The sequence below is a fragment of the Gobius niger genome, assembly GCF_951799975.1.
Source record: "Gobius niger genome assembly, chromosome: 4".
Lineage (NCBI taxonomy): Eukaryota > Metazoa > Chordata > Actinopteri > Gobiiformes > Gobiidae > Gobius > Gobius niger.
In genome coordinates, this window is record NC_136855.1 from 35,337,823 (window position 1) to 35,361,545 (window position 23,723).

The 23,723-nt window shown below is 39.4% G+C and overlaps 1 protein-coding gene across 1 annotated transcript; it reads right to left on the minus strand.

The window, feature by feature from the left end:
* Positions 1–5,353: 5,353 nt before the first annotated feature.
* On the minus strand, positions 5,354–13,507 carry LOC306961827 (uncharacterized protein). The gene is made up of 6 exons (XM_079554746.1): positions 13,288–13,507; positions 9,043–9,410; positions 7,601–7,847; positions 7,242–7,334; positions 5,911–5,989; positions 5,354–5,818 (listed from the first exon to the last, which is right to left on the minus strand). The coding sequence occupies exons 1-6, from the start codon at positions 13,352–13,354 to the stop codon at positions 5,644–5,646; spliced, it is 1,029 nt and encodes a 342-aa protein (XP_079410872.1). The 5' UTR covers positions 13,355–13,507; the 3' UTR covers positions 5,354–5,643.
* Positions 13,508–23,723: the final 10,216 nt, after the last annotated feature.

Sequence of the window (23,723 nt, forward strand, 5' to 3'; positions counted from 1 at the left end):
TTGTCAATGTTTGAAGTGCCTCCTTGCACTTTGTGTACATACTCTGTAGTCAGAACATGTGAAGAGTTTATAGGCTGTGAGCAGCGCTCATATGTATTTTGCTCGCTGACACATCTGTATTTTGGAACGTAGCTTGAGAACCTTTAAAGACAGTTTTATATGTAAATGATTTCTGTAGTTTTGTCTCAAAACGAAACAAAAGTTCATTCTTGTGTGTAACTGACCATCAGCACAGGCCTATTGGTCAGAGCTCAACTACTATATCTCACACAATACACAAAATGACCTACAGTTTGGTTTCTGCTGAGAATAAACTGTTTTTTACTGATAACAGCTGTGCTGGATATTTACTCACCAAAGATCATGTTCAATTCACTCACTGCAAATATCTGCATGTGTTAAATGACTTGAATTTAGCAATGTTGCGTTATTTTAGTTATCTTATAATAAGCCATGGGTTTTTAGGAGAGTTATGGAGATAAACTGAACTTTATGGTGTACAATAATTACTAAATAAACCAATATCATGCACAAGAAACTTGACATCTTTGGCAGATATTTTGACCTGAAATAACTAAAGTTAATGACTGAAGATTGACTGGACACATCACATAGTCATAAAAAATAGCAAGATCTTGCCAAAAGATGAGGTTCTGAATCAAAGTCTTGTTTAACGCATGTACGACAAAGTCCTCTTGTAGTGAAAATGTTTGTCCTCAGCCGCACTGACACTCTCCAGTTTTCATTTGACCTTTATAACCATTATATTTATTTTAGCATGTATTATATCTTCTTTTTTTCTAAGTACAATGTAGTCATTTTGTAATATTCTGAATGACACATCTATGAATGTGTTCAGAGTTCTTTCTATGCAACGTATGTACATGTTTATGGAAGCGTTCACCTGTTCTGAACTGTGACACATGCACTGGATAAGCTGAATTTCAACATTTGTATCTCTTTATTCATGTCCAATAAATGTTTATGAATAATGTGTTTCTTTCCTTATTTTCTCTCCCTATAAGGTCTCCAGTAATTTCTTTCATGGCTGTTAAGAATGGTTTTGCATATCGCTAATGCTAATTATGCTAAAGTTGTTACCCAGTTAAAACATACGTGGATATGTTTGACTAATCCTGCACATTCAGTCTGTTTAGTTTCTAAACATTTTTCATCTGAAAGGTTATATTTTGCCAAAGTGTTGACACTTTTTGGCCCTGTAAAAAATCTGCCATTTTCGTTGCAATAATAGAGCACATAAGCAATACAATAAGCCCTTGAACAAAACAGTATAGGCTACCAAACTGTGGACAATAGCTACATGTTGCTTCTGATGAATTCAAGCTAACGCCTCATAGCACTCACCACTTTAATCTTGTCGTCTACAACTTCCTGCAACATTTGTAGAATGCCAAAACAATCTTAAAATGTGAGTTCAGTTAATGAGGTTCCTCTCACGACTGCGACACACCAACCAAATTATCCCACTGTAGACTTGAGTAATGAAATGGTAAAACTCACCACGGAGTTAGAGAATTGAAGTCCCAAAAGGGCAAAAACATTGTAAATCCTTGCAATGGGAACCAGAAGACGACCAGGGGCAGGAGGGCAGGAGGTCACCTAACAACTCCCATCATGCACTTCTTTATTTGTCTAAAATGTACACAAATAGAGGTCTGAGGTTCTGTGGTCCCTGGAGGGTATTACAATAAACTCTTTTCACTTATATTGGCACATTAGATAAGATAAACCTTAATAATGTGAGGGGCAGGAGTTATGTTATATCCAAGAGGCACATTGCTCATAAACGAGATCTATCTGGGAACCATAACTCAAGAAAACGCACCAACGGAGGGGTCTGAAAGGCACCTAATCGGCCTAATGAACGAGTTGGACAATGGCATCCTAATAATGGTCTCAGCGTCACTACATGTGTCAGTTTCTAATGTGGGCCCGGTGTGGTCCATAAGAACGTCGGCCCGATGTCCAGTCCAGCCCTGGAGGCGAGACAGTTCAGACGTCACAGTTTATCCGGGACAGTCCCAGGTTTGAAGCCTTCGTCCCATGTCTCCATGAATTTGTCCAAAACCATTGATTTTGCCGCGTTTAACACAGGATCTGTCCCAGGTGTCAAATCTTTTGGCCAATGTGATCCCCCAAAGCAACACACTTCACGAACAATGTCTTTGGACTGGGCGAATGTCATTTAAAGAGGGGGTATTATGCTTTTTTCAATCACATAGCACCAGTCTATAGCACACTACAATGATGCCTTTGTTTCCTCAAGGCTGGACTACTGTAACTGACTTTTTATTGGGCTCCCTGCCAAAGACATCCAGAGACTCCCAGTACATACAGAACAGTGCAGCGAGACTACTTGTGCGAGCCAGGAAGTATGAGCACATCACACCCGTTCTGTTTTCACGGCACTGGCTCCCAGTTTCTGCCCGGATCGACTACAAAATCCTGCTACTCACCCATAAATGCATCACTGGTCATGCTCCACAATACCTGCACGGACTCATATCACGGAAACCCTCCAACCGCACCCTCAGGTCATCCAGTAGCCTCCACCTCCATGTTCCTTCAACTAAACGCCGAACCATGGGGGACAGAGCCTTTTGTTCTGTTGCAGCAAGGCTTTGGAACAGCCTCCCCGTGGAGTTGAGGGAAACAAAAAACCTGGACTTTTTTTAAGCTAAATTGAAAACTTTCCTTTTTAAGAAAGCTTATAATTGTTGATGTTTTTAATGTGTGTGTTGTCTTGTTGCACTCTGAGATTCTCTGAATGAAAAGTGCGTTACAAATGAAATGTATTATTATTTATTATTATTATTAATGATGACGAAACCTTCTGTTGGTCTGTAGTAAATGCAGTAAATTAGAATAACTGCCTTGTATAAAATTGCTCTCTCAAAATGGCTGTAGTGAATGTCTTGAAATAGGCCTCTGTCTCTTTAAGAATCTCTGACCCTTTCCGACACGCCCCCGCCACACTCTGCTGAGGAGCAGTGGTTGGTTACTCGGCTGGTGACGAAAGCTCGGAGGCGTCTCCAGGAGGTGGGGGCGTTCCTAGGAGGACTCAGGCAAACCTATCCCTAAAATGGCTGCCATCAGAGTTTTTACAGATTACTCAAAAATATGTGAACTTCAGGCATGTTTTTAATGAGGGAATGACATAATAACATGATGTAAAGCTTGAAAAAGTCGATTTAGCATAATACCCCCCCTTTAAAAAGGATTAAACAATTAAGAATCATAAGTCAATCATCTTGGTGATTGGTGCACGTAACTGTGTGGGAAAAGACAAGTCAAGATTTATCCCTGCAACGAAGTACAGTATTTCATAGTGACTGGATTCACAAACCTGCCACATTATTCTTATGGCTGAAAGTCCTTTCTGTTGGGCAACATCACGCATATTTGAATATTGTCTCCACTTTTGAAGGAAATAATTACACCATAGTTCATATGTGATGGAAGAGATGACTTTTTTATTTTATGTGAATTGGCCCAGGAATTACAGAGAAATTAGCAATAAACTGAGACTAGAAATCTAAATATTGACAGTTACCATAGTTACGCCATAGTCATATTCAGTTGCTCCACCTCAATGTTAAAGTAGGCTCTTCAGAATGTTGTGACGTCACCTGAACGCAACATATTTCAGACTAAAATTGCATGTAAATTTAGTCAATTTTGCCTTTACAATATTTATTATAATCATAGCTAATCAAGGTTTCTTCTCCGTATGATTAAAGCACAAACCTGTTCCTTTGACAATGGATTTAACTCTCGTGTGGCCCTTAATTTTGCACCCTTTCAAGACCCTAATGTCAAAATATGTATACTCCAAAAGAGAGCCTTAAAATAACCATACATTCATATTTTTTCTGCTTCTTTTTACAAAAATCTTCAGTGGCTTTTGGGTCACTTTGATAGGCCGCGGGCTCCAGTGGCTTTCGGGTCAAAATGACGAAAAATATTTTAGTCATAGATTTAGTCTCATAAACAACTTTTAATTAAGTTTTAGTCTAATTTTAGTCAGTTAAAAATATCAATTTGACTTAAAGGGACTATACAATGTTAAAATTATGTATTTTCCTCCCCCTACATGTTCCAGCATGTCTTAATGTGTAGAATGAGCCCAGACCTGTTCACCACAACTGCCTCTAAAATCCTGCACTGTCACTGAAAAAGGTGTTAATTCGGGTTCGAAGTGCCGTCATGCACGAGCTTAATATAGAATCTGCAGTTACACGTATGACCTGAGGTGGCAGTAGTGAGTATACAATAGGTGGCTTTCACGATTTAGAATGTGATGATATCATAATGTCAGATGGAGGGCAGGGCCAATGCAACTCTATGGGGAAATGCAGTTTTTGTAAGAAATCTCCAAAACGAAAAATTACAAATGTTTTCCTCATCAGTATTTGATCGTGATTGGATTCACAAACCTGTGATATTATTTTTATGTCGGAAAGTCAACATCACGCTCATGTTTTCGCATATTGTCACCACTTTTTGACATTTTTCGGAGAAAATAATTGGACATTAGTTCATAATTGCTGACAGAGGAAATAATGAACTTTGTGACAGTTTTTGTTTCATGTGGATTCCTCCAGTAATGACTGAGATATGAGCCAAAAAACAAAGACATACATATATGCATTTTATCAGTTACTGCAGTTATAGTTACCATCAGTTGCCCTCCAGCTCAACTTTAAACTATTATATATAGATACAGACGGTATCTCTGGAATCGCCCATATATGGTCATTTTTGAAAACAGTTAAGGGGGAAAACAATTTTGAAAAAATGTAAATTTACTCTAATTATTCAAAACTACTTTAGCAAATGCTGAATTATGAATATAGTTTTCTACTAAATAATGATACAAAGACATGGGGAGGAGCAAAGTGGTTCAACAGCCCATAAATACATGAATAACGGAGAATGCTAACTTGATGCTACATGTTAGCATCGGGCTAATGCTAACGGTTAGCTAGCGCTTGCTACAACTGCCGTTTTTTCACTTCTACTGAACAATCTGTTGCGACAAAAGATCCATATGGGCCTGATTTACACTTGACTTTATTTATGTGTGATAAATAAGTTCATATTCCAACAGAAAATGGCTAAAAAGAGTGGAAAATTGTGTTTCTCTAAAGATTCTATTTTCCCCCTCGGCGAAGCCACGCCCCCTTCTATGACGAGATGCCTTCTGTATCTATAGGCTCTTTAGAATGTTGTGATGTCACATGAACGCAACCTATGGGGAACTTGCATCTAGCCCCTTTAAATTATGAAGAAATATTTTGGTCTCATAGAAAGTAAAAAATCAAAATTCGGGTTCCGTGGAGAAAAAAACTTTAATTTAAGTTACTATAAAATACAAAACAGACATAACACACACAACACATTTTATAAAAAACACAGCAGCAACAACAACAACAACAACAACAACAACAAGAAGAAGCTTTGAAATAAGTGGCATCAGTGCATGGTGGTCAGCAGCAGACTGGGCATTCACAAGTCATTCAGACCAGCTCCGAACCTGCCCTCTCCGTCTGCCCCGGCCATTAATTGCTGGGCTCATCTCCGATCTGTGTATCCTGGGTTTCATTTCCCCTCATAATGATCCTATGACGAGTAACTGTCTGGAAGCTCGTCTAATGGGATGACGGTGTACTCCTCCGCTTTGCCGTTCTCCTTTGGCAGCTCATTATGTATAAACGTCTCCATCTCCAGTGCCTTCTCCTCTTCCACCAGTTGATCCGTGACGCCCGTCTGGTTAAACTGGTTTGGGCCATTCCATCTAAAAACAAAGACATGAAGAGTCAACGTCTTTTTTTTACGTGGCAACATAAACAGAACACGGATATTATTATATTATTGTGCTGAACTTACTTGTCTCTGGTGGCAATAGCAACGCAAAGAAGCACCAAGACGGCAATCCCGACGAGGAAGCCCAGGATGATGACCCAGTCTGAAGTGGACACAGACACAAATTGTGAATAAAAATAAGAAAAGAGGAAGAAAAGGAAAACTATATTAACTATATTATTAATTAAAGACTACAGATACTAAATTTGTGATTATTATGAGGGCATTAAATGGTGATAGCTTTGCGTAAGTCAGCCTGATAATCAATGCTTAGGGCTGGGCGATATGTTTAGGTTGAACATCGATATACGTTATATATCCCGATATTTTTTTCAGCAAAGTGAGAGCTGTGAAGTGAAATATTAAGTCAAAGCCAAATACGAGTATAACAAAGCTCTGTATGGTGCACATTTAAATAAAAATAATATCTTAAAGGGATATTTCAGGATTTTTTGACATAGGGCCTCATTTCCTAGTTATCCAGATTGTTGCTGATTTCTGGAGGTATTTTTTTTTTTTGTAATTCATGCAGTTCTTATATTTCAAACGTTTTTGTGGCGCTAGGCTAGAGCAAGGCTAGCGCATTTCTATGGTATCAGCTAGCCTGCATTAAAAACAGTCTGACTCACTAAAAATATAAATGTCTGTTTCAACCATTTTGCATTTAAAATAACTTATATTTGAGCAGCATCAGCTTGGTGGTTGTATAAGCTACGCAGCGGCGGAGTGATCTGCTAGAAAATAGTCCCTCAAAATGCGATCATTCATGTGATGCAAGGTCACCTATATTCCAAAAAACATTCTATCGTCACAGACATTTATATGGTTAGTCTGGCGTTATAAGTGATTTGCCTCAGGTGCACTGTGGAGCGGGTCAGACTGTTTTTAATGCAGGGCTAGCTGATACCATAGACATGCACTAGCCTAGCACAAGCCTAGCTCCACGAAAACTCTTCAAATATAAGAACTGAATGAATTACAAAAAATAATATCCACAGAAAACAACTTAGGAAATGAGGCCCTATGTAAAAAAAATCCTGAAATATCCCTTTAAATAAAAATAGCCTATACAAATAAAATATCTCAATCTTTTTTCTGAGGGCAGCATTTATATATATAAAGAGATAACAAAATAAAGTGCTCATTTAAGATAAACCTTTTTCAACATCAGCTTGATATTACCTGTTTCTTGTTTCTCTAACTTAATAGCGTATCTGAATTTGAACTATATCGATATGGGCTAATTCCAGATCTCATTTAAAAATAAATCGATATATCTTAAATATCGATATATCGCCCAGCCCTAATTGACGATGGATTCTTAAGTTTTTCCAGCGATGGTCTGGATGTCTCACCTGGTGTCACGTGTCCCTTTGGCATCTCCGTAACCGCTTCGACCCTCTCAGGTGCTTTTGGTGTCAAGGGGGTCATTGTCGTTGTCGACTCATCTGCAAAATGAGAAAAGGTCATGCCCATTAAAACACCACTGTTTAGTCCTGTCTTGATCAAACAACTGAGAAGCTTCATCCACCAAAGCCGTTTCTGTTTTCAACTATTATTACTTTAGAAAATAAACTTCTGGTGCTTTTAAGACTAAGCCACAACAACAAATCCTGTTTTGAGGAGGCTTTCCTAATAAACTGGTCATCCTCTAAGAACCGTAGTCGATCCATTCAATATACTATTTATCACACCTCACTCACATAACATTTACCTTGTGATGATTCCATTAAGATCATTCCTCTTCCTTTATGGATCTCCCCGCTGATGGTGGTGGTCAGCGGCTCCCCAGATCCCTCGTTCTCAGGGAACAGGCTTGGAAATGCGATGGAGGTTTTCTCCGTGGTGGTGGTGGCGGCTGTAGTCGTCTCGTCTCCAGAGCCCTCCTCGAACATGTTTTTGAGAGAGACCTCTGTGATGGCTCTCTCTGCACTCGGCTCTGTGGTGCTTTGGTCCTCATGCTGGGAATGTCAGAAAACATGAAACATAAATATGAGAATTATTTTAGAATGATGATGATATTGATACCATGAAGTCAAACTTGTCCTGTTTACAATCTTTAACAAATTCTTTGGCTGTATGACTTAAAATACATTGCTGATTTGCAGTTTGGATGCCTTTCCCAATAGCATCCATACAAACATTTGGAATACCTTTGGACACCTAGAGCACCCTTAAGTAGCAAAGCTTATGTCTCAAAAACTCAGAAAGCCTGAATAATGCTGAACACAGCATTATACAGGCCTGATATGATATATCTCAACATGATCACAAATGTCAATAAGGGTTGTTTTCCGATACTGGTATCAGATAACATGACGATACCACAGATTTTTCTAGCATTGGCGGATATCCAGTCTAATTTTCCGATGTATTTTTGCTAAATAAGGACAAACAGATGAAAGCTTTCGCAGAAGTGCACTCAGGCCTTGCAGTCGTACATTTCCATGTCTCCTGATGACACCAGGCCAATAGATGCACTTTTTAGCTGCATTTTAGATCAAATTCAGAAAACTTTCTCTGTAATTTTTGACTCTGAGCTGACATTTATTCCACACATAGGTCACAAAGGTTTTTATCATCTAAAGAACATAGCCAGAGTTCACCCCATTCTCTCTCGGGCCAACACGGAGACGCTAATGCTTTTATCATATCGACTACTGTAATGCCCTGCTTTCTGATCTTCCCAAAAAGAGTATTTACAACTTTTACAAAATTCAGCAGCTCATGTCCCGACGAAGACCAGGAGGCAGGACCACATGTGTTTCAGGATCGACTTTAAAGTTCTTATTGAATTATTCTATAATTGTTCTTTTTTTTTTTTTTTAAATGTCTTAATGGTCTTGGTCCTTCTTATCTTTCAGAACTGCTTTTACCTTACGAACCTTCACGGCCCCTTCGCTCCATGTTTTTAAGAGCAGGCTCAAGACCCACCTTTTTAGCTCAGCTTTTAACTGACATCTATTTATATATAATATATATGGGAGGGTATGCCAGGCGTATTGTTTTGTTTGATTGATTGATTGATCTTTTTACAGGCCTTGCTTTTGTTTTCCTTTCCAGTCGAGGTATTGGATTGGTGTTCGGTATCGGCATCGGATCATATTGGGGGAAAATGGCATCTGCTAATAATCACTGCTGTAGTCTATTCTCTACCTGTGGAGGTGGTGTCGTCATGGAAGCGCTCTGCAGAGGCTCAACAGTGGTAGTTCCGTCGTTCTCCGAGTGCCTCAGGACTCTCCCAACGCTCCCCATGGCGCTGCCCTCCTCATCCGGGACGCCATCTTCACCCTCAGCCTCGGCACCTTCTTCAGGTTCAGCGGTGGTGCCGTGATCAACCGCGGCGCTCTCTTCACCCGCAGCCGTGGGGCGTTCCTGGGTCGTGGTGGTCACCAGGGGAGTCGTCTCTTCACGGGGGGCTTGCGTGGTGGTCAGGGAGGTCAGAAGATTCTGGTCCACTAAGAAGCCGTCGGTCACAGCATCGCGGAAGAAGTCCTCGTCCGTCCGTGGGACCTGGGTCACGGCTGGAAAAGAATGACAAGTGGGTTGAGGAAAAATACTCCAGAGCTCTCGTGCTTGTTTAGTCGCAGGTAAACACTTCGAGTGGCAGTGAACAAATAGAGTCGAGTGTTGGACATTCCACAATAGACATTTCCAGGTTATGGTACTTTTACAAGAAATGCAATGACGGATTTGAAAGTATATACAACTTCAATAGTGAGGATATTTTGAAGACTTATTGACATTTTAGAAATTGTTAAGAAAAGACAGAAAAAAGCGATCTGGATTTGAATTTGCCCGTGAGCTCCTTCTGCAGACAGTGGTGGGAATAACACGTTATAAAGCAATGAAAACAAGCTTTCACATTCATGCTGGGAAATTGTTTGGCACCGTGATGAACACTCTGAGCGCAGAACTGCTCAGAACCGGTCCGGTGATGGATTGTGAGCTTTAAAGGTGTAGAGATTGATCCTGATATCTCCAGAATTGAAAGGGACAGAGACTTTCCATGTGGTTTGTACACCTTGGAGACTCGGACCATTTTTCGTATGTTTTATGTTGCAGAGTTTTGCTTATAATTTCAGAACCATAAGAGATGCCTCCTCTAAAGTACCTACTAAACATGAACGTCCTGAATAAATCAGCCCTATGCCCCGAATAAAGCGCCCCCTGCTGTCACAGTTCAGTACAGGGAGTTTAAAAATATTAAAATCATGTATATTCCTCCCCCTACATGTTCCAGCCATGTCCTAATGTGTAGAATGAGCCCAGACCTGTTCACCACAATATAATATAGAAGGTGCAGCTACACGTATGACCTGAGGTGGCAGTAGTGAGTATAAAATGGCCAACTTGCATCTAGCCCCTTTAACTTCTTACCCCCCGCCTTAACTGAGCACATTTTCTTCAGTTTCAGTTTCACCCAAATCTTTTTGACTGGAGTTTACAGCCTCATTTGAAAGCTAAGACCTACAAAACTGATCTTTTTGACTGACTTTTCATTGCTTTTTTTGTCGTGTTTCATAGATTTTGTTGCTTTTTCATCATTTATTTGTCTATTTTTGGACACTTGTGTTTTTGTCACTTTTTTGTTTCTTTTCTGTCGTGTTTTAGTCGTTTTTTTGTTGCCTTTTCATCTTTTTCCATAGTTTTTCTGACACATTTTTGTTTCTTTTCTGTCGTGTTTTCATAGATTTTGTTGCTTTTTCATCACTTATTTGTCTATTTTTGGACACTTGTGTTTTTGTCACTATTTGATTTCTTTTGGGTCGTGTTTTAGTCGTTTTTTTGTTGCTTTTTCATCTTTTTCCATAGTTTTTGGTCACTTTTTTGTTTCTTTTCTGTTGTGTTTTCATAGATTTTGTTGCTTTTTCATCACTTATTTGTCTATTTTTGGACACTTGTGTTTTTGTAACTTTTTTGCTTCTTATCTGTCGTGTTTTAGTCGTTTTTTGTTGCCTTTTCATCTTTTTCCATAGTTTTTCAGTCACTTTTTTGTTGCTTTTTTGTCGGGTTTTCATTATTTTTGTGCTTTTTCACTTTTTTGTTTCTTTTCTGTCGTGTTTGATTCATTTTTTGCCTTTTCATCTATTCCCATTGTTATTCGGTCACTTTTTTGTTGCTTTTTTGTCGTGTTGTCATAGATTTTGTTGCTCTTTTGGACACTTTTTTGTTATGTTTGAGTCAATTTTTCACTGTTTTTTTGTACATTGTTTGTTGCATGTCTTCTTTGTGACTTTTTTTTTTTAATCACTTTTTAGCCTTGTTTTTTGTCGCTTTTTTTATATTTGGGTAATGCAAAACCGAAGAAAATGGGCTCAGTTCAAGTGGGAGTTAAGAGGTTAAAAGTATCGCTGGTGCACATCGGCATTGACCTCCAAACGTGTGTGAGCTGCAAAGACCTAACCTACACGTCTGAAGTTGATATCAGGCGATTGTGAGAAAAAACCTAGGAACGTCTCGAAAAGTCTGTGAAAAGCGCTTCCCGTTGACCGGTACAAGTGTTGCGTGAACGGGTGAGGAAAGTTTCCGCGGTGACCACAAAGCCGCCTCTTGTCTAAACTTGTGGAGAGGAGCGGCTCGGTAATCATTAGCTGACTAACACTCGTGAGTCGCCAAAAAAGAAAAGGATGATGAGGCACTCCCCAAACAGCAAATATTAACATGCTTTTTGGCTCATCATGAAGGAGAAAGTATTAGACAATTTTGGACATGGATCAAAGTGCCTAATCATGACTAATATTGCAATTAGATGAGTCATATTTCAGTACGTTTTGGAGGAAAGATTCACTTAACCTTTTAAGCATGACCTATTTGCCACAGTCATCTTAATCACCTCCGTTTTTGACCTATTTTTGATTTGCAACTGCACTGTATTTTGCTGTAGTCCCTCATTTTTTCTAGCACAACAAAATAAATTAAATCACCAAGCAAGTCTTATTGGTTTCGGTCTCATTCCAGAAGCTTTTCACTCGCACCAGCACCACACTTTTCAACAAAAGAAGTTGTGTTTTGTCCCTCAACCTGACACTTCCCGACGCGTTCATAAGCTCAAAAAAAAAAAGAAAAAAAAGAAGCTGAGTCAGGGTTCACAGCAGGACGTCGAGCTTACATTACAGCTCGAGACTCACTAAAAGGAAACTAAAAAGCTTCGATATCAACGCTATGTTTTCGTCTATAGCAAAGGCCTGGCAATCAAAAAGGGCATAGTTGCAGTTTCGAACAAAAAAAGCACGATATTGTATGAAAAGTACGGGCTTATGATGAGCTTTAAAAGGGGTGAGATGCAAGAAGGCCATTTTATACTCACTACTGCCACCTCAGGTCATGTGTGTAACTGCACCTTCTAAATTAAGCTCGTGCATGACGGCAATTTGGACCCGAAGTAACCTTTTGAGTGACAGTGCAGGATTTTACAGGTGGTGAATTGTCTGGGCTGGAACATGTAAGGGGAGGAAAATACATTTTAACATTTTTAAACTCCGTATAGTCCCTTTAAAGACTACCAACTTAACGGCATATTACAGGCCGCTTTACAATCCCATCGCTTTTCCGCTCACTTCCCAGTCAGGCTCAGAGGTGGGGCAAACCATCATAGTCCCAAGAGCGATTAACCAATCCAGGCAAAGGTGAGTGACGTGTTTGATCCGATTGCACAACAAAAGCAATGGGGTGGGCTTTGATTAAGTGGGACGTCATGCTCTGACTGTGATGCTTGAAACCCCTTTATCTGAACAGATTCATTATCAGCAGCAGCAAAAGTGCGTAGGTGGGAGTAACCGAGAACGGAAGCCTCATTTGACAGATTTACATATGCAAATCAATGCAATGTTGAGACGCAGCAGAGGTTTGTTTTCGCGTACATGCCGAAAATGATTCATAATGGTTGTTTGTTGTTAGTGAAAGAACTTATAATCAGTGATGTAGCGTCCGTGACCGATTGTGAAGCAGAGACAGATCTTTTTTTCCAGAACTCCCTCGATCGAACACAAGAATCAGCCCAACGACGGAGCAGGCGACACAAGTGAGAGCTTTTTGCTCTAAAGTCACAGCTAAATGCACTGGAAATGATTTATCAGACAGTTGCAGCCTCTTTTTATTAGCTGTGGCGCAAGATTTCATTCACCATCACGTTTTTTCAAAGCGTACATAGTGATTTTAGATTATTCATATTTAAAAAGTGCCTTTTTATCGATCACGTCTTCGATATTGTGAGTTATCTGGCTGCCGTTATTAACATGTTAGATTGAACGGCTCTTTGAAATGAACAGATCCCAAAGACTCCCAGAAAAGAGCTATAAATCCCATCACTACTTACAATGAAAACAAAGTTCACATGAGTATAACCAATGCTGATAATAAACAGAAAAGCTGTTCTAAGTTCAGGTTTGTCAGACTTACTTGTGAGAGGAGTGGCGTGCCCCAGAGCGAGAAGCCCCAGCAGAAACACAGCTGTGAAGGAATTCATCTTCTGAAATGTACTCCAGTCGTTACGCAGCAGTCTGACGCAGTCCAGGCATGACACACACTTTATACACGCCGGAGAGTCAGGGTGCAGGTGTGGGCGGGGCTTACCTGTGGAGGGGGAAGGGGGCGGGGCTCACCTGACGACACACCTGAGATCTTGGTTCCCACACTCGGCTCAGGGGGGAGTGTCCTATGGAAGAGGAAGCTGGAAGGAGGATATAAGAAAAATGGGCTTCAGGGGTTTTTCGATGTTACGAAATCGAATGACTTTATTAAAGCAACGGCCTTTGTTGTGGAAACTCGTATTTCATCTAACGCATTATAAATCTTAGCCAATGTTATTAAGAGGCAGTAATTTGATGCATCACTGATCCATGTGGTTGTTTTTTCAGCCGTAGGAGGGTAGAGCGGCTAACCATTGATTTTTAAGAGTTGCTTTAACCTCTTAAACCCCACCGGAACTGAGCACATTTTCTCCAGTTTGGCTTTACCCAAATCTAAAAGCTTCTGGGAAAAAAGTGTCAAAATAGCGACCAAAACGAGGACAAAAAGGTTACAAAAAAAGCGATGAAAGTCCATCCAAAAAGCCACAAAAACTCAACCAAAGAGTGGCAAAAATGTGACAAACACGCAATAAAAAAAGCGATGACAACACGGCAACAACGCAAGGAAAAAGATCAATTTAGATCAGTTTTGTAGGTCAATTAGCTTTCAAATGAGGTACTACACTGGCCTAGATTTGGATAAAGCTGAAGTGGAGAAAATGCTAACTAATGATCAAAAAGTATCATCTTTCCTTGGTGGTCCAACAAAATGCAATAAAAAAAAGTCTCATAGATGCTCAAAAAGGTGTCTAAATGTGTGAAACTATCCACAAAAAGATGGTAAAGTTGTTTTAAAGCTGCATATAGAATGTAGGTTAGCACAACAATAGTGCTATGAATACTACTACTACTACTACTACTACTACTACTACTACTACTACTACTACTACTACTACTACTACTAAAAATAAAAATAATAATAATAATAATAATAATAATAATAATAATAATAATAATAATAATAATAATAATAATAATAATAATAATAATGGCTTACACCTACATTCATTCACACCATACTCAGTGGTGGTAAGATACTGTAGCCAACGCCCTTTGGTATAGACTGACAGCTAAGTTAATAGTCCTCATTCTACATCATTGTAAAGCCCATTTATATGCGTTAAGGTTGGCCCTTCCGTAAAGTAAACCAAAAAAATGAGAGAAGGCCAATTGCTGGTAAGGTGTTTTGTCTTTACATCAAAGAACCACTCACCCATTCATAAACCAGACATGTCTGCAGAAACTGGAGGTATAACGTTCGTGAAGTGTCTTGCCCAAGGACACAACAAGAGTGCGCACCAGCAGGAGCCGAGATTCGAAACCCCCAACCCACCCAATCATGAGGCGACCCGCTCTACCGTCCACTGTCACCCCTAAGCAATCATGTTTTGTCGGTCGCATGACACAAGCTGCCATATTAGCTGCCATACTACCTGACTTTTTTGTCACTTTTTTTTAATATCTTTTTCATTACTTTTTTGTCACTTTTCCATCACTTTTAATCACCTTTTCATCACCTTTTTTATCACTTGTTCATCACTTTTGTCACTTTTTTAAATCACTTTTTCGTCACTTTTAAGTCACTTTTAAGTCACTTTTTTCATCACTTTTTTCTTCACTTTTTCATCACTTTTTAGTCACTTTTAAGTCACTTTTTAGCACTTTTTAGCACTTTTTCATCACTTTTGTCACTTTTTTAAAACACTTTTTCATCACTTTTTAGTCACTTTTTCGTCACTTTTTTCATCACTTTTTCATCACTTTTTAGTCACTTTTTCATCACTTTTTTATCACTTTTTCATCATTTTTTGTCACTTTTTTCATCACTTTTTCATCACTTTTTAGTCACTTCACTTTTTGACACTTTTTCATCACTTTTTAAATCACTTTTTTTTATCACTTTTTCATCACTTTTTCATCACTTTTTCATCACTTTATCATCACTTTTGTCACTTTTTTAAATCACTTTTTCATCACTTTTTAGTCACTTTTTCATCACTTTTTTTTATCACTTTTTCATCACTTTTCATTACTTTTTCATCACTTTTTAGTCACTTCTTCATCACTTTTTGACACTTTTTTCCATCACTTTTTAAATCACTTTTTGTCACTTTTTTCATCACTTTTTCATCACTTTTTAGTCACTTCACTTTTTGACACTTTTTTCATCACTTTTTAAATCACTTTTTTTTTTATCACTTTTTCATCACTTTTTTCATCACTTTTTCATCACTTTATCATCACTTTTGTCACTTTTTTAAATCACTTTTTCATCACTTTTTAGTCACTCTTTCATCACTTTTTTTTTATCACTTTTTCATCACTTTTCATTACTTTTTCATCACTTTTTAGTCACTTCTTCATCACTTTTTGACACTTTTTTCCATCACTTTTTAAATCACTTTTTGTCACTTTTTTCATCACTTTTTCATCACTTTTTCATCACTTTTTCATCACTTTTGTCACTTTTTTAAATCACTTTTTCATCACTTTTTCGTCACTTTTTTCATCATTTTTTCATCACTTTTTAGTCACTTATTCATCACTTTTTGTCACTTTTTTTTAATCACTTTTTAAATCACTTTTTCAAACTTTTTCAAACTTTTTTGTCACTTTTTCAAAATCACTTTTTCATCCCTTTTTTATCACTCATTTGTCACTTTTTCATCCTCATTTCAAACTGTCTTGAATTTGGTTTTAAACACCATCATGTGATACGATTAAAAAATAGGATGAAACATTACAAGATGCAAAAACCTGAACAATGAAATCACAGTTCAAACGACTGCACTGCACCTGGTCTGGAGGGCAAAATTATACAACCGGTTTGCCCTGGAGCCAATTAAAAGTTTCTAAACGGATACATCTGCATTACAACAGGGCCCAGTTTCATCCAGTGTGATGTTTACAATAGCTGTGTCTGATGCATTATTAATATCCCTAAAGCACCGTCATTAAGTGGAGGCATATTTGCATTGTGATAAACTTGGCTCTGTTGCAGGTTACATAAGGCAGCAGTTGGAGCGAAAGTGCCAGGGCCAGGCGAGGTGACAGAAGGCTGGAGGCTCCTGTCACCAAGAGGATGAGTTATGTTTTGAAAATCAAGTAAACATCATTTCTTTGGTGTTGCCCCAACGGAATATGGGCCAACGAAGAGCCAGCTGAGGGGAATGGCTTCCACTGAAACTGAGGTGGAGTTCACGGGAATAGTCTGAACGAACACGTTACCCAAACATTACCATTTTTCACTTGGCACAAAAGCATCGTCTTTACTTATTTACAATATAAAAAACATACAAGTTATGGCAAAAAAACCAAAACAAGTCTTGACTACAAACATTTTTCTCTTTATCTGTTCATACAACCAGGACCTCACGGTGTACCGGTGGTCTGCATCTACTTTTTTGATACTTTTCCAATATACACTTCTGACGCACAGTTTCACCGGATTTGCTGCACTCCCTTGCTTCATAAATTCAAAAGAAATTATGGTGAAGTTAACAAAGGTTACGTGACAGGGAAATAAAACGCCAGACCCTCTTGGCAGTGTTGTGAAAGCTAACCGCGCTTTTGTGACTCATAAAACATCCAACTAGGGAGATGTTATAGTTTTACAGTTTTCTCTTGGTTTTGATTCATTCCCTTCCAAAAATAAGAAATGATCAAGCATTATTCTTACGGAAATATATTATTATTATTTTTTACTCCACTATGTTTGAAGAATGTTAGTTAGTTTGGTTCATTGTCCCCAAGGGGAAATTCGTTTTCCCAGTACAGGCAGGAAAGCACCAGGACACAGACAACTCTTACAAACAGACAACATATACTGGATACTATGACAACATTGATGAGAAAAATCCAGATGTCACTGTGGGAATGTTAATTACAACTTGTTAAGCGTGTTGACGTGTCACGCGTGGCTGCAGGGATTAGACTGTTTTTAAAACGTATCTGAGTGACCCGTATCTACGACTGGAGGGTAATAGAGTAAGTAAGTAAGTGCTGTACAAACATAGGCGCAGTAATATTACATAATAAAATTCATATATTAAAGGGATATTTCGGGATTTTTGACATAGGGCCTCATTTCCTCGTTATCCAGAGTGTTGCTGATTTCTGGAGATATTTTTTTGGTAATTCAAGCAGTTCTCATGTTTGAGGAGTTTCGTGGCGCTAGGCTAGTGCAAGGCTAGCGTATTTCTATGGTATCAGCTACGCTGCAGTAAAAACAGTCTGACCTGCTCCACAGTGCACCTGAGGAAAATCGCTTATAACGCCAGACTAACCATATAAATGTCTGTGTCGATAGAGTAATTTTAACCATTTTGGATTTAAAATACCTTTGAGCAGCATCAGCTTTGTCGTTGTATAAGCTATGCAGCGGCGGAGGGATCTGCTAGAAAATAGTCCCTCAAAATGCGATCATTCATGTGATGCAAGGTCAGTTTTATTCCAAATTTGTTCTACTGCACTGCTCACTGTGGAGCGGGTCAGACTGTTTCTAATGCAGTGTAGCTGATGCCATAGAAATGCGCTAGCCTTGCACAAGCCTAGCGCCACATAACTCTTCAAATATCAGAAATGCATGAATTACAAAAAAAAAAAAATCGCCAGAAATCAGCAACACTCTGGATAACTAGGAAATGAGGCCCCATGTCAAAAATCCTGAAATATCCCTTTAAGAAAATGAATATAAAATTCCAAAATAGTGACAACCCATCAACCAAAATCTTTCCTAAATAGCACAGTCTTCAACTGCTTTTTACAGATATCAACAGAGTCGAGCACGCGAAGGGACAGGGGTAAGTCATTCCACTATAAAACCCAGTCCCCCCGAGTTTTAAAGTGGGTCTTGTGGACTTTCATAAGACTCTGGCCTGAAGATCTGAGTGTGCGCCTGGCCACATAAGGGCACAACATGTCAGCGATTTACCGAGGGTCTTGACCATGCAGCGCCCGGAAAGTGAGGTCCAGAACTTTGAAGTCAATTTGAAATTTGACAGGTTGCCAATGAAGGCAGTGGGTGTTGTCCTGTTCCTGTGTTATTGCACGTGCGATGCGTGTTATTTGGCCATAGTGTTTAACTGTGTGAGGTCGGGAGTGGCTATTTTGGTAAACATGGGCCGGTTCTTGAGTGTGAGCATGGTCATGAACCAGGGAGAGCAGTACGGTAACACAGGCCGGATGCTTTGGTTCAACATGAACAGAAGATGTGGTGAGACATGAAGTTCTTTGAGTTTTCCAATTACTGACACTCTTTGGTTGCATCTTTTGTAATGTGCTTGTCAAAAAATGTAATACTTTCTGCTCTACATTTCAATAAAGGCTCCAAAGTAAAAAGTAAATCTGGCCATGTGTTTAGTTAATATACACTCCAGAACAGTAGGTGGCACTGTGCAGATGTCACTGTCCAATTCCACTGACTCACAACAAGGAAGACGTTTTGTCCGCGTCATGGGGAATTCAGACGCAATTTCTGTATTGTAATAATTTCACAGAGCAACTTGTACTTTTATTAGAATAATATATGACCAGTTGTATCTACTCAAGTAATGCAATCAAATACTGAGTCCACTTCTGCCATTATCACTGCAGAAAGCAGGATAGTACATTATTATCTTTCTTTTTTTTACCCATGGCCTTAGGCTTTTGAGATAACAGTACAGTGAAAGCGGGTGAAAAGCAGTGAGAGACATTCAGCAAATTGTTAGAGCTGGGACAGGGTTGTGCTGCATACTGGCATAATCCATTTTGCCTGACTTTGTTGTGCTCCGGAGTTATTGTTCATTATGGCATGTTTTGCTAATTACAGCTTCAGCTTTGATTCTGGCCCTTTTATGCTGAGCATATTTAATAAGTCTGAATATTTACCGACTAAAAAGTCACAAAAGGCACCGTCTGGAGCTAATTCCCCAATAATGAGCCCGGACATGGCCTTGACAGAAAATAGCAGTGGTAAACTAGTTCATATATTTTGTCCTACAAAATAAAGTGGCTCCTAATTGTGTCCGTGAAAGCAAGAATAGCCATTTTCCTGTGGTTCTGATCACTTGCTTGGAATATTTTAATCTAGATTGAGAAAGGACCCCTGATCTCCAATGTACGCCCATTTGTTTTCACCCAGAGGGGGTGGGGACTCAACAAAAGAGCCTGGATGTTGCTCCCATCTATAAAATGAATGTGGCAGGTTTGTGAATCCAATCACCAAATATGATTAGGGAACTTCCTTTCCAAAACTGTCTCCATTGAGTTGCCTCGGCCCCTTTTCTCATTCAAATTCAAACAGGACTTTCTTGAATAGCCGAGCGATTTTATTTTGATTCGTTTCTATGACTATAATCCCTCTCTTTTTACGCGTCGCACAGTGTGACGGAGCTCGTGCGTCAATGCCCCCGGGCGCTTGGGAACCCGCTCTGTACCCGCTGTTTGCCGACCGCATTAGTGAAGCGTTACTCAGCGTGTGGGTGAGGCCTGTCCCGACCTGCGCGCCACTCCCTCACTCTCACATGTGGAAACTTACTATCTCTGTCATGACATCATTTACATAGAGCACTGCGAGACGTGTGAGTCAGCAGAGAGAGAGAGGGGAGAGAGTTATCCGGGAGAATTAGTCACTTCTTTTGCAGACATTAGCAACACGCGCGTTTCCAGAACAGTCTATGAACTTTAAAGGGGCTGGATGCAAGTTGGCCATTTTATACTCACTACTGCCACCTCAGGCCATGTGTGTAACTGCACCTTCTATATTAAGCTCGTGCATGATGGCAATTCGGGCCGAAGTGACACCTTTTTGAGTGATAGTGCAGGATTTTAGAGGCAGTTGTGGTGAACAGGTCTGGGCTCATTCTACACATTAGGACATGGCTGGAACATGTAGGGGGAGGAAAATACTTATTTTTTTAACATTGTTAAACTCCCTATAGTCCCTTTAAAGAGGGGGTATTATGCTTTTTTCAATCACATAGCACCAGTCTATATCACACTACAATAATGACGAAACCTTCTGTTGGTCTGTAAATGCAGTAAATTAGAATAACTGCCTTGTATAAAATTGCTCTCTCAAAATGGCTGTAGTGAATGTCTTGAAATAGGCCTCTGTCTCTTTAAGAACCTCTGACCCTTTCCGACACGCCCCCTCCACACGCTGTCTGTGGCATCAGTGGGGAGGGGGTTCTGCTGAGGAGCAGTGGTTGGTTACTCGGCTGGTGACGAAAGCTTGGAGGCGTCTCCAGGAGGTGGGGGCGTTCCTAGGAGGACTCAGGCAAACCTATCCCTAAAATGGCTGCCATCAGAGTTTTTACAGATTACTCAAAAATACTTGCGTTGCCAAGGCAACACTTCAGGCATGTTTTTAATGAGGGAATGACATAATAATATGATGTAAAGCTTGAAAAAGTCGATTTTGCATAATACCCCCCCTTTAAAACAAACCAAAAAACAAGGTCTTCTTGGCCCATTGGTTTACGCAGGTTCAAATGGCTTACACTATGTTTTTTTAAGGAAAACAAGTCAAATTAAAGGGATATTTCAGGATTTTTGACATAGGGCCTCATTTCCTAGTTATCCAGTGTTGCTGATTTCTGGAGATTTGTTTTTTTTGTAATTCAGTCAGTTCTTAAATTTGAAGAGTTTTGTGGCGCTAGGCTAATGCAAGGCTAGCGCATTTCTATGGTATCAGCTAGCCTGCATTAAAAACAGTCTGACCTAGGGCTTAGTAATCGATTAGTTGTCGATTAACCGATTAGGTTAATCGACAACTAATCGAGTACTACAATAGTTGTCAACTATTTCAGTAATCGATTAATTGTTATCTAATGAACACAGACTAAAATAGAGCAAAAAAGACATGACAATTATGTAGTTTGGATGAAAACCTACTTTGTTTTAAAAGTTAGGGTCTGCAGTGTTTTGTACATTGTAAATTCCATAAATATCTGTCTTTGCCTCGTCCAATCAGAAAGCAGAATTAGCACCAAGAGCCTCCTACAAACGTCTACTTTAAGTTTACTCCATCAACATGTCTTCAAGCGGAGCCACTTTAGCTCTATGTGATAACAAAAAATGAAAAAATGCAATTTCCATACATCTTTCACAAGGGAGCCAAGGGATTAATCGATTAATCGTAAAAATAATTGGTAGATTAATTGATTACCAAGATAATCGTTTCCACAGAGCACCTGAGGCAAATCACTTATAACGCCAGACTAACCATATAAATGTCTGTGTCTACTTGGAAATGAGGCCCTATGTCAATAATCCCCTAAATATTCCTTTAACCTAGCCCTATTTTTGTGAAGCAGGAAGAAATGGTTAGTTGAAGGCATTTTGAGTGCCAGGTCGACCATGTGTTGAGCTTTAAAAACACTTACTAGGACAAATATGCCGCCATGACATCAGCTGCTGGATTAGAGCTTACGTGACTCTGGAGAAGTAGACAAACTAAATATGCAGGATTACACAATATGGCATTAAAGCAAATGTCAGTGGTTCTCATCTGGTAATGACAATTCACGACCCAAATAAGAATCAAATCTGTTATTTGAAACAAATTTCAAATAAATAATACCCAATTCAAACTGTTAAAATATGCAGATGACATGGCGCTCATTGGTCTCCTGCATCCAAACAACCCGTCAGCTGAGGGGGTCCACCAAGACCACACCAAGGCGCTTCAAAACTGGTGTAACAATCAAGCTTCAAATTAATGTGGCCAAAACCAAGGAACTTGTTTTAACATCTTGCTCCAATCACAACACAAATTTGCATCATGTGTCACCCAACAGTCAGAGTGTGAAGATAGTGAGCACTTTCAAGTACCTTGGCACAATAGACGCCCAGATCAACTTCAAAGCAATTCTGAGGAGGTGTTCAAAAAATGTTCTCAGTGACTGTACCCTCTGAGGAAACTCAGCAGTATCGGGGTGAGTCCACAAATTCTAGAATCTGTGTACAAATCTATAGTTGAAAGTGTTCTAACGTTCCACCTCACTGTATGGTACAATCACATGACCTGCGAAACAAAAAACAAACTAAACAGGGTGGTGTTGATGGGCTCTAAGATTGTGGGGAGACCTCAGAGACCTTTGACTGAGCTGTACAAGGCAAGGACACTGACAAAGGCTCAGTTTGAGCTTCTGAACTCTAGGAGTACAGAGTCTCACTGGCTAAAAAGGCTGTGTTTAAGAAATCTTTTGTCCCCTGTGCTGTGGGAATTCTGAATAAAGCAGCGACCTGAATACAATTGCCACAGAAATGAACTGTTCTTATATATGTGTTTTTGTTTTTTTCCTATTGGGCATGTTTGTATTGTCCACAGTCTTGTATTTCTGTGTGTCGGTGAGCCAAAGATGAATTTCTACCTCAGTAGACAACAAAATTCTATTCTATTCTATTCTATTCTATTCTATTCTATTCTCTTCTCTTCTCTTCTCTTCTCTTCTCTTCTCTTCTCTTCTCTTCTCTTCTCTTCTCTTCTATTCTATTCTATTCTATTCTATTCTATTCTATTCTATTCTATTCTATTCTATGTAAAATACTGTCATTTGCTGAGGGTGGCCAGACGTCCCAGTTTTCCCGAGGCAGTCCCAGTTTCGAGCCATCTGTCCCATGTCCCAGTGGGTTTCTCCAAAACCATCGATTTGTCCCACTTTTACTCAAGCTCTGTCCCAGGTGTCCCGGTTTTTCACCAGTACCATGCCTAAAGCAGCTTTTTAAACTTTAAACCTCTTAACTGAGCACATTTTCTCCAGTTCAGCTTCACCCAAATCTAAAAGCTTCTCGACTGGAGCTTACAGCCTATGGGCCAGAGTAACGCTTTCATTTGAAAGACCTGCAAAACTGACGCATTGAATTGTCTTGTGTATGAAATGCGCGATATAAATAAACACGCCTCGGCTGTTTGTCCTGTCGCCACGTTTTGGTCACATTTTTGTCGCTTTTGTATTGTTGCTTTTCTGGCTTGTTTTTGTCACTTTTTGTTGCTTTTTTTGGGGGGGGTTTTCATCATTTTTTTTGTTGTGTTTTTTGTTGCGTTTTTGTCATGGTTTTGTCGCGGATTCATCGCTTTTTCACATTTTTTGTTGTGTTTTTGTCTCCTTTTTGGCGCTTTTTTCGGGACACTTTTAGATTTGGGAAAAGCCAACCTGGAGAAAATGTGCTCGGTTCAAGTGCAGGTTAAGGCAAGGCAAGTTTATTTGTAGAGCACACTTCGGGCGTTCTGCTCTCCCAAAATTTCATCTGCTGAGCGTCGCTGTGATCAAAAAATGA